Raw genomic sequence first — 12829 nt, forward strand, 5'->3', positions numbered from 1 at the left:
ATACGAATTAAATTTACTTCTATACAGTAAATGTAGTACATCGTTCTTCAAGATAGCCTTCATAGTTAGATTCAGGGTCTTTCTGGACGGGGAAATAGGCCACCAGGTGAAACGTGATCGGTCCATCTATGACATTAACCCTATAAGAAAGTGCAATAATTTCCTTTGACAATGCACCACCAACCTTTGAGATGTTATGTCCCGTGAACCTATAGATACACAAGCTCATTCAAACCGAAGCACAATACAACTATTGTTACGTATTGGTAGATAACATGATGACTGAGTGGTACCTACCCAGACTTGCACAAAGGCCTACCATCAAGTAAATTTATAATAACTTTATCGGTTGTCCCCGAGATAGAGGAACTGTTTTACGATATTTGTTTAAACGTAGAACGAAGTATCAAAGATTATAAAAATTATATCTTGATTCGTATTACAACCCAATAAGAAACTTAAATAAACAACTTTATTGTCACTTATGTCGTTTTAAATTCGAATAAAATACTCGCTCGAGGGTATAACTGCAATTTAATTTACCATCTTTCGTAATACACTGAGTACACGTTTCTACGTAGGAAAATTTACGTCATACCTTTCGTGAAAAGTAAACGAAGTGTCATATAATTATGTCCATAGAATTATGTGAAATTTTTACTAAATTTACAAAACTTTAGATAGTACAAATAGTGTATTTACTTTCACTTATAGTAGGAATACTTCTCTCATATTTACTGAATTTACTAATTTTCGTCATGTACTGCAACCCCTTCCTAAATTTGTTTCTTTATAAATGCAAAAGTAACTTGTGTTTACTTGCAAAGTTACGTGAATCGATTTATTAAGCAAGCTCGACTTGCTTTATACAAAATTTCAAATTTCAAGGAAGGACTACTTTTTAACCCCGACGCAAAAGGAGGGGGGTTATAATTTAAACGTGCCTGTGTATCTGTCTGTGGTTTCGCAGCTCCCAAACGGATGAACCGATTTTCGCTTAGTTTTTTTTTTGTGTTGCCATGTTTCATGAAAATCTGTTCATCCGTTTGAAGGTCATCAGCTCTTTAATAGTTGATTAGTGAATCTGACTACCTTTCGTACGTCCTATCCATTCGAATTTTGGTACCGTGTTACTTCAATGATATTGAAAGAACATGATAGGATAACCATGACATGAAATATGACATGTTAGTATTAAATACATTATATTTGTTTTTGGAAGCTTGGCCAACCAAAAACTAATATATACTTTTATGAATTAAAAATATTCAAGCTTCTTATCAATATTGATTCGAGTTTCCAGAGCAGTTTTGCCAATAATATTTATCATATTAAGTTAATCGTCCACAATCTGATTCAATTTACGATCAGAAAAAAAATCGAAGTACCGCACCGTGTCATAACTCGCTAATACCCACTTTTCTACTTAGGTGGTTTTGGTCACTATCGGTGCCGTACATCCTTTATTTATATCGCAAGTTGAGTGGAAAAAATTCAAGATATCGAAACGGCCTTGCATCAATTTGATTTACAGTGATTATATAAAATAATCATTTAAAATTTCAAACAAACGAATCAAACTTATATATGATTCAGAAGTTTGATATTTTAGTTATAGTTAGATCGAAAGGAGAGTTATAGTTAGTTAGTTAGAAGGCAAAAGGAAGAGAGGTAGACTGCATACAAGGTAAGATGACGATATCAGACAAGTGGCAGGAGTCATGTGGAACAGAATGACCCAAGAAAGGGATGAATGGAAAAGGAGGAGGAGGAGGAGGAGGTTGGAGTAGGCCTTTGCCGACAGTCAAACAGATCTAGAGATATTAGTTTGAATGGTTTATTTAGTGAGGGTCCAGCATTAGTTTTTGTTAATTTAAATTTATTGTAACATATTAAGAGATCTGAATAAAAGACTCATTATTATAATTTAGATAATACGAAACGAATAAATTTTCATAGTATCTCGATTACTATCTCGTAGTGAAACATGTGAAATTCGTTTAGCTGACTAATAGTTTGCGTTAAACGAACAGTTAAAAACAAAAAACATGCAGTTTTATTCAGTGTAAACTCACATTTACATGAGAGAACTCTTGATCTGTTTAAAACTGGCTAAATGATACGCGTTGTCTGTTATATGTTTAATGATTTTAGTAAATATCGCTATAGTTTGTTATTTGTTTTGTTTGTTTTTGAGTTTTACGAAACATTAGATTAATATAGGCCGAAATATACATCAGCCCAAGGTCCCATACCTTGACATTATCGTATTCCAAAATCTAAATCACGATGTTCTTTATTCAAGTAGGCTCGTAAAAGCATATTTGAATCGTCATGTTACAGGGTTGAATTAAATGTAAAGCTACTACAGATTCGGAAAGTGGATTCCACCGAGAATAACCTCAATTTTAATTACAGAGTGTGTCAGTAAAGTACAATTATTTTTTTATATACCATCATCATCAGCCCATATTCGTCCACTGCTGGACATATGACTCTCTAAATACACACCACTGTGGTTTTTCTTCGGCAACTCGCATCCAGCTCCTGCCAGCCGGTTTGCGCAAATCGTCACTCCACCGTGCCTGAGGACCTCGTACACTACGTTTGCCGAGACGCGGTCTCCAATTTGCTATATATATGCTACCTAGAAATCAATAAATACTAACAATTTTTTATCTTTAATATTATCTTGTTTTCAGTAATATCTTATTTATCATGATTTTTTGACAAAGCTCTTAAATTTTATATAATAATTGATTGCACTATAAAGCAACCTAAGATAGTGTGTCCGATAGCCCATTTTGATGTCTAAGGCCAAGTGTTTGAGATTTGAATGCTTTCTAATAGAAAAGAGTACTGTACTAATTAAGATAAATGTACATAAGTTATACAGAAGAGTATTATGGTATTTATGTAAATGTAAGATATTTATTTTGCATGTAATTTGATACGGTTGTAATGCGATATGTTAATAATTAACGCTCTTTGAATTACGTTTCATTATTTTCACTCGAATGTATAGTGTATACGTTCTCAGTTACTTGATTTGTAGATATCATTTATATATTTTTTTACAAAAATGGAAGTGCTTTATTTATATATTTCTAGTTTTATAAAACAGATCAGTTTTGCTATACGTCCAGCATATAAATAGGTCGACCTCATTAAAAAAAAAGTTTATTTGCCTTGTGACTTGGCTTGTCATGCTGACCCAGAGGTTCTGGTTTTAAAACAAAAAAATCTAGGAAATTGAAAGAGTATCTACCTACTGTTACACAAGTTCGCAATAGGGACTTAGAAACTGAGTGTGTTTTTTCAAGAAACTACCTAGTACTGCTTTTTTTCATCGAACTAAAGATGAAGTTTGTGAACGACGTAAACGACCTCTATAGAGGTCTAAATGAGACTTTAACTTTACCTGACAGTCAATATAACCTTGACCTATTGAATCATTCTTTTTTTTTTTGTAATAATTAGATCTCCTCAATGCTCTCCTACGTTATCCTAGATAGGACCACAGTCGATTAGGGTTTATTATTTTACAGTCAAAAACACAATTTTCCATTTACTAATATAAACCTATTCATACGTTTTAATTTGGAAAGTATTTAAATGTATTTGTTCTCATTCACTCACATCGTTTTAAGGAGTTATGCACTTAAATTACATTGGCTCAAGGTCGGAAATTATCAATAAAAGCTAAAGTTTTATTTTTTTTTCTATATTATATTATTTGGAGCTCCATCCGAATAGATTCCATCATATTATGTCTGATATTAGCTTGAGGAAATTTTAATAAGATTGTGCCTTTAAAATTTGTCTTTCTATCAAAACCCAGCAACCCTATATTTTCCAGTAGCGCCATCTACAGGTAAGCTCTAATAAGCTGGTCTGCTTAAAGAAAATCTCCATGTAATAAAATATATATGGGGCAACTTTCAAGGTCAAACGGTGTTGAAGTCTATTAATCTTATCAAATGGATAAACCAACACCTATTCTCACATAATATATACGTGCATCTTGAACAAATAGAATATCATATAATATGCTAACAATATAGTACTATAATAAGATATTTTAAAAGCCATTAATAAAATTTCAATTAACTTGGTCTTACAAATTTGATTGAAATAAAGACAAACCCTTCCAAATAAAAGGCTTGAATGACAATGGCCTTAATAGGTCGAATTTATATGGACCGGAGATTTTAATGTCTGATATTTTGAAACCTTTAAGATATTATTAGAGACAAATCTTTGCCTTCAATTTATTAATGGCAATATTTGGTTATAAATACTTTTATTATTATGTAACAAAATAATTATTAGTGATTAATATTGGTGAGAGAACCATTGAACCAATACGAGCCAACCAAAAGTCACCTTAAAATTTACTGTCGAATAATTCCTACACATTAGGATTCGTCCATTGTTTGAAAGAGAGGAACAGAGTAGAGGAAAAATAGCCATAAAACATGTTTTAAATTATTTTTCTATTATTATATCTATTTTTGTTGTTAACATAACCTTGACAACAGAATGCCATTTATTGACTACTACTGTAATTATGTGTTTTATTGTCACTTATATATATTTAACGACACCACAGCATCTGACGTCAATTACACGTATTTAATAGTTGAGTTAACTGCCAGTTTATAAAAAAAAAATATCCCATTATCCCAAGACTTTACAGCGTAATGCTCGTTTTGATCCCGTTAACTGTTTTGGGTTTAAATAATGGATAGAATTTCGATTTCTGTTATACCTTCGAGTTTCAATGATTATTTTTATTATATTCACGAATTGTTCGCTTTTCGTGAGAATATCGGCCAGGACCCAATTATATTTGATTATACCCAGGCCTCAATATCAAATAGTTTTAATTAAGAGGGATAGATTTTTTTCCCTAAGAAACAGAACATCAATTTTAGTCTAAATTACATTTTTAAGGATTTATTTCAGTTCAGTAATTAATTATTAGATAGTTTTATAGTCTAATCTTAGCTCGTGCTTTAATTTATACTAACTAGTATATTTTTTGTTCATAATATTTACGAATTTATTAAAGGATTGTTTAAATAATACAAGAGGTATTGTTTAATTGTTTATTTTTTAATAAATTGATATTTTTACAAAGATACTATTCACATGAAAATTTTTACACCTAAATCATATTAACAGTTGACAATCAGATTTCGATAAAAGATGTCACACATCATATAAGAATTATACCTAAATTTAAAGTAATATTTACAATAATGTACATATAGTTTTTTTTTTTATAATGATTACAATTTTATGAAAGTAAATTCGATAGTTAGTGTTTGTTTCAAAACGATAAGTAATACATTTGATTGTAATGAAATCACAGCCAGTAAATCAAACGACAAAGAGAAATTGTAAAAAATATTATTTACAAATACGAATTTATTTATTTGTTAATATGATCAAGCATTTCAGGTAATACGTTATACGCTACCATATTTCCCATCACATTCTTAGGTTCTTTCTTTGTTACTATAGCAACGATTTCTTCTGCAGGCGGTGGAGGCGGAAAATCTGCACTTGATTCCATCGCTAAAGTCATTTCATCTACACTTAATACTACTTCCCTACTATCAATTTCAACTCTATTACGTTCTACTGTAGAACTATCTTCCATTATACTGTACAAATTTTCGGATTTGCCTTTATACATTTGTCAGGAGCTCATATAATAAGCCTCGCTTATATTAACCTCATCGTTGACAATGTTGCTTTTTTGCGACCACTCTTTTTGTTGATGTTTTATACGATATATTATTTCATCGTGAATCACACCAAAACACATAGCAGTTAACGCCAGACCAATTAGAGTATAAGCCGAGCAGAACCACAAAACAGTGGAATTAATTGTGTAATATCTAACAGCGTTGATTGTGGTGTAACTCATTCCTGGAATAATATTACCAAAACCGATTGTGCTTAAAGTCATAAAGCAAAAATAAAAACCATCCGTAATACTCATATTGTCTAAATTAAATAACACAACAGCTCCTATTGATATGTAAATAAAAATTGCTCCAAGACAAAGAAAAACAGGAGCTAAAATACTGAGTCCATGCATTGATAATTTGGAATCAGTGTCTGGCCAGCTGATGACATCTTCTTTTGCCGTACTAGTTGTAGGTCTCTCCGATATTGAGTCCTTTTGACTGTCTGCTTTTAATACGTAGCATTCTTCTGTTGGAGTTTTACTTGTATTTTGACTGTTGAGCATTTCCTCTTGTTGTCTTTTCAGTTTCATTCTTCTCTCTTTTTCTGCCATTCTTCGTTCATCATAGCAACAGTAGCCGCAGTTTGAACAGAGACAGCAGCATAGTGCTCTACTGAAAACACTTCTTGCCATCTTTGATAGCAAAGATCCAACGCTTGAAAGGTATACAAGTGTTAATGGGATTCCAACAAGAGCATAAGCAATGGTGACGCTTTTCCCCATTACGGTCCTGGGAGCGATGTTACCGTAACCTGTAAAAAAATTTCAACTTCTTTATATGACGGAAATAAACATATCAGTTGTAATTATCACGAAATATCGCAAATTTACCTACGGTTTTCACTATAATACTAATTAATTATTTGTGTCATTATATCAAAAGCTTTAACTGTGTCTATTACCTTAATATAGTAATTTAGAAATATATTTATACTGATGGCTTTACTTAATGGCATATAAAAAAAAATGTTTTTCTTAAGAACTTTTTAACGAACCCATAATATAAACAGAGACTTATTAAACTCACCAATTGTCGTTAAAACAGTTAACGAGTAGAAAAATGCCAGCGCCAAATTCCATTCGTGCTCTTCGTAATGGTTGCTAATGTCATTCCCGGTAAATTCACCCAGCGCCATTTCTCTGTAACTGACGCCATACTGCGACGCCATTTCTGTCGTGACTCTTTGCATCAACTCATTTTGAAACTTCAGAATTTCCTGTGCAGCTAACCGCGTCCAATTTTCTCTGTATAAAATATTTAACGAGACTGTTATTTCCCAGATATTTTCAACGGCTTTGCTTCTCGCGTCCCAGAAATAGTTCGCAGATAACGTTAAATTTCTATAATCATTATCTTCCTCTATTTCTTTGTTATTTGTATTACTATCTTTGTGTGTTATTTTTTGTTTATCTGGAAGTATCCTAGGTCGAGCAGGAACTTCTACACCACCTTCTATTGCTAAAAATATGACTGAACCTAGAAACGTATATGCCAATAAAACTGAAAATATTACGCCATTTGTTAGGCAGCCGATAATGAATTGTTTTCTTCGGTACTTTGTTGTTTTAAAACAAAAGCAACACACAACTTTCTGCCGCGAAGTTTGAGTTCTCTTTTTACTATTAGATGCCATTGAATCGGCGTCTTGGCATTTGTCCAAAGGAATTGCTCCATTGAGATTGGGTTTAGCCAATGTATACTGTTCGAAACGGTTGATCGCTTCTTTATCCAATACTACATGGTTGATATCCATTTTTGTTATTTATATTCAAACTTTGTTCTTCGATAATACTATCTCTTCTTAGTGGATTTCATCTGAAACAATAATTTATGTCATATTAATACAAATAGGTACTTCACAAAGATATGTTTTTTCCTAAATAGGAGATCACTATTCAACGTCTTCTAATGCGGAGGAAAAATTAGCGATAAATGAAAAAATATAGAATACAGTTTTTATTAATGTTTGTCGAAGTATCTTATATATTTTTTCTATATTGTAAACAGCCGAGAGATTAACAGGACATTAAATATATAACTGTCCAAGTACGCTTACAAATCTAAGGATTCGTTTAAAAAAAAAAACACTTATAAATTTCTAACTTTTCAAATTTGGTACAAAACAAGTTTGGTACTTTTTCTTAATTACCCTTCAGAGGGTGTTAAATTGGGGATGAATTGAGTTATATGAAACTGAAAATTTTCAAATGGTAGGCTGGGTATGAGTAGGCCCTGGAAAATTTACAAAATTCCATAATAATGGATGAAAGATAATGACGTAGTCATACTTTATCAAGATAGAAATACAAACACTAATATTTAGGCTTCTCAGTACAAAGAACAATCAGTGATAACATTTTTTTTTTTATTTGCATCCAACGAGGCTTTAATTGATAGGGTGGAGGAAACTTACTTAATAATGTAATTTTAATTCTGGACGCATTCGTGTTAATTTTTTTATTAAGATAAAAATCTAAGCGATTTAGACACAACATGAATTTAACGTAAAATAGATAATTACATAAAAATGATTTATCTATGTCAAACAAGAAGGTTGACTATAACTCTGCAAATCTGAGAAAGGGCCTCACAATTGAAAAAGTGAGGCATAGTCCACCACGCTGGCCCAGTGCTGGTTGTAGGCAAGACGTTATATCCGGAAAGATTATCGAGAGACAGAGAAGTGGAGACACAACGCTGTATCCAATTAATTTATATTATTATATTTATATATTTTTTGCCCAGAGGATCGGAATTGCGATTCTACGAGGAAATGCTGCTGGCATTCCTGTCTCCATTCCACGCGGTCACGATTTGTACAATATTAAAATATTCATTATTATTAAATGGATGTTTTAATTCGATTAGACATAACGCGCTAAAATTAAATCATACCTAGTTTATTACGCCTTTTATTTAAAAATGAATGAATAAAAAACATTGTTTTATTCGATCATTTTTGTTTGAGCTTGAGTGAATAGTAATTTTTTTTCCAAAATATTTCGAACAAACTTTACATATTATGTATATTTATTTTAATAATTTACACAAAAATAGTACAAATCCGTTTTCAAGACACGTACAATCGGTTCGATTTCGCGCGAGGATCTCAAGAAGGGAACGTTGATAGCACGTCATGAATAAAAAAATATTTTACGTTTTCTCAAGGAACCCCTTATGAAGGTAAGTTCACACACCTTATGAAGGAAAGCCGAGAAAATTGATATTTTGATGGATTGATTTTTATTTTCACCTTCGCAGCGGGGAAGAGAAATGAAAACGTTGATTAAAGAATCTGACACACTCATGATTTAGGGTTAAACCTTTTGACCGTTTATATCTTTATTTCGAAATAGACTTATTCTTTGGACTTTTTCCTACACAATTACAACTCATGATTGCTCATGACTGTTAAAATTGAGTATTTGATAGAATAATGGCTGTTAGGTACATGTAAATTAATATTCATAAAAAGTGATAGTTACAGAGTTACTAGCCAGTATTTCTCGTTAAAATCTACAGTCTAATATTATTTAATATTTAATTTATAAGGCTATGTATATCGGTAAACAAAATAGTAGAAAAAAATATAGTTACTATATGATAATGCATTAACTCAGACTTTGTACACATAAAAATAAATCTGTTTGTCATCATACCTATATGTCTCTGAGACGTATAAGTCTCAGTTATCGCATTATCATATAGTAACTATTATTTTTCTATAGGAAATATTCTTTTCTACTATATTGTTGATAGTGCATTTCGAAAGTTTTTGGATATAGGAATGAAGACAAACAGTTTTTTTTTTTATGTGTACAATCTTTTCTCTCTCTCTCTATTCGCGATATTTGATTTGACCTATGAGCTTACAGAGCTAGATTTGGCTATCAATAATATCAACCCATTTTTCTACTGTAAGGCTCGTTTCTTACTATGGGGATTAATAATAATAATAAATCCATTAAATGATTGGAAACGACTGTACAGGAACTTTGATGCATCTTGGGACCAGCAGTGATATTTCCAACAGTGGATTCAGATTTTCTGATGATAACGATAATATTAAGCATAATTAATAAGTTCTTTAATTCAAATAAACAAAGACAATTAATTTTAAGACAATGATTACAATTCACTATGTTTTAATTTAAGTTAAATTGTTATTAAATTTCTGAAATATTTTAGTGAGGCAGTGCCTTGTTGAAGATCAGAATTGAGTGCTTACCGCACCAAGCTACTCTAGTGAAAATACAAAAATAACAAAAGTTATATATATATATATATAGATTGACCAGTTAAGTGGATAATTGTTGGGAATTAATTATCGGGGACTGAGAATATGAACGCTCCGATCACACGGATCAATCGATTGATTTAGCCCATGGTAACCATTTTTAAAGGAGCTTAGCCAATAGAACAGAAGAGATTAAAGTATCACGCACATTCTATACAAACAGACTGCAACTTGCAACTTTTGGAAATTGAGATTTTAAGTAAAAACTTTAAACGTCATTTCCTTATAGTACCATTTTGGTGCTTAAGCTCTTCCTTTTTACTAATGATATAATGTTTATTAAGTTATTCAGTAGCTGAACTTTGCAGTTAAGCACCTAAAACTGTTGACACTCCGCCCTAACTCTTCCTGAATTTGTCATATTTGCTGTTTCAGTAGGTTGTGAGAGTAAGCAATGAAGATATCTAGATTTTTTTATGGCTTTGGTTGGCGGACTGGATGGTAAGTGGTCACCACCGCCCATAGACAAAGGCGCTGTAAGAAATATTAACCATTCCTTACATCACCTATGCGTCACCAACTTTTTGAACTAAGATGTTATGTCCCTTGTGCCTGTGATATTACACTGGCTCACTCACCCTTCTAACCGGAACACAACAATACAGAGTACTGTTATTTGGCGGTAGAATGTCTGATGAGTGGGTGGTACCTACCCAGACGGGCTTGCACAAAGCCCTACCACTAAATAAATTATTCTCAAAGATATAAGTAGGTATTTGTATTTGTATAAGATATAAGTAGGTATTTGTATTAAAAAAGAGAGGAGTCGTGGAACACACGGTTCCAACGAAGTATATGACCTCCGTGGTCGAGTAGTGTGTACACCGGTTTTGATGGGTATGTTACTCCGAGGTCCCGGGTTCGATTCCCGGCCGAGTCGATGTAGAAAAAGTTCATTAGTTTTCTATGTTGTCTTGGGTCTGGGTGTTTGTGATACCGTCGTTACTTCTGATTTTCCATAACACAAGTACTTTTGCTACTTACATTGGGAGCAGAGTAATGTATGTGATGTTGTCCAATATTTATTTATTTATTTATTTATTTATTTATTACATAACATATGACAGACACAATCAAATGAATTATCAACGTTTGTAAATAATTAAACGACAACGAGAATATTATTATTAAAAATCCCATGTGTAATGTGTGAATTATAACAAGAACAAAAAATAAGTTTAAATAATATTATACAATACTGTTTATAATAGAAAGAGACGGAGAGAAAGAGGAAGAGAGAGGGAAAGGTTTCCTGGACCAATATCCTTTTGATTTACGTGAGGTTCTCTGCCAGTTAATTCTACTGTAAGCCGCGTAAAAGAACAGACAGGAAGCATTCCAAAAAGGAATATGCTAATATATTATCTATGACACTAAGAAATTTTAATCAATCTGCTCACTTATAATGCTCGGCCGACATTATGAACGAAGATATTTAATATCTATTATGGCTCACTCACCATATAATATAAAAGAGCCGAGATGGCCCAGTGGCTAGAACGCGTGCATCTTAACCGATGATTTCGGGTTCAAACCCAGGCAGGCACCAATGAAATTTCATGTGCTTAATTTGTGTTTATAATTCATCTCGTGCTCGGCGGTGAAGGAAAACATCGTGAGGAAACCTGCATGTGTCTAATTTCAACAAAATTCTGCCACATGTGTATTCCGCCAACCCGCATTGGAGCAGCGTGGTGGAATATGCTCCAAACCTTCTCCTCAAAGGGAGAGGAGGCCTTTATCCCAGCAGTGGGACATTTACGGGCTGCTAATGCACCATATAATTCAGAACACGGAAATACTAATAATTTTGCTTGAAGTAGAATTAATATGGTTAGTGGATTGGACCTAGACGGAACTAACAAATTATCACGAAGTCGAGTATTTAGTCGAATATCTTGCATTATATAGACCAAAGGTTTCTCTCTGTGTTTATTCATGCGAAATGTTATTGTCAAGTTCGATTCATGCACATGTAATTCACGTATTTCTGAAATAATATATTAACAATTATTTTTAGTCGTGAACCAATGGTTTTGTGGCCATTCAAATTTTGATCATCTCTCATATCACCGATGTGCTATCAACCTTGGGATCTGAGATCTTATGTGCCTGTAGTTACACTGACTTAGTGAGTCACTTAGAGACTCTTCAAACCGGAATAGAACGATATTAAGAACTGTTTTTTGATATTAGAATCTACGAGTGGGTGGTATCTACCCAGACGGCTTTGCATGAAGCCACCACCAAGTAAAGTAAGGTAGCGTTTTATTTTATTATCACACACTACGTTGTTTTTTTTTTTAATTTTATGTTGTCTCTGACTCAAATGGCTCGGCCAGAGTCACCGGGCGGAATGACTTTTTAATATACTCCGATGTTGGGAACCCACTTAAGGATTCACAATTCTCGTGTCCTCAGGGCAACTATGAAGCTTGACCTCAGCTTAGAACGCCTAAACCTCGAGAGGGTGGAAAAAAGTTATAAGAACTTAAACTAACTTTAACTTATAGCAGCTCGCCAGACCAACGAGGCATTATTTTCACGTAAATCGTAACATTTCATAGGAGTAAATATAACAGTGTCAGTTGAAGCTATAATTTTGATTCCTCGACTACAAGCTCTTAGCTTATTAAAGAAAACATGTTAAGTATTCTTAACCGCTTATTACTCAAGCCGCGTGATTAATAGAACAATATCGACTTCTTCTTTTAAATATCGAATTTTAAGTAAGGCCAGTGTTATTGAATTCATTAAATATTCCATAAAC

The 12829-nt window shown here is 32.7% G+C and overlaps 1 protein-coding gene across 1 annotated transcript; it reads right to left on the reverse strand.

Annotated features, from left to right (window-relative positions):
* Positions 1–5506: 5506 nt before the first annotated feature.
* Positions 5507–7515, reverse strand: LOC125071951 (uncoordinated protein 58-like). The gene is made up of 2 exons (XM_047682397.1): positions 6789–7515; positions 5507–6513 (listed from the first exon to the last, which is right to left on the reverse strand). The coding sequence occupies exons 1-2, from the start codon at positions 7513–7515 to the stop codon at positions 5708–5710; spliced, it is 1533 nt and encodes a 510-aa protein (XP_047538353.1). The 3' UTR covers positions 5507–5707.
* Between the last annotated feature and the right edge of the window lie 5314 nt (positions 7516–12829).

The sequence above is a fragment of the Vanessa atalanta genome, chromosome 20 (assembly GCF_905147765.1).
Source record: "Vanessa atalanta chromosome 20, ilVanAtal1.2, whole genome shotgun sequence".
NCBI classification, from domain to species: Eukaryota; Metazoa; Arthropoda; class Insecta; order Lepidoptera; family Nymphalidae; genus Vanessa; species Vanessa atalanta.

Coding starts and splice junctions, on each gene's coding strand:
- LOC125071951 (XM_047682397.1), bottom strand. CDS start 7,515: ATGGATATCAACCATGTAGTATTGGATAAAGAAGCGATCAACCGTTTC. Junction 6,514..6,788: donor AACTGTTTTAACGACAATTG/GTGAGTTTAATA, acceptor ATTTTTTTACAG/GTTACGGTAACATCGCTCCC.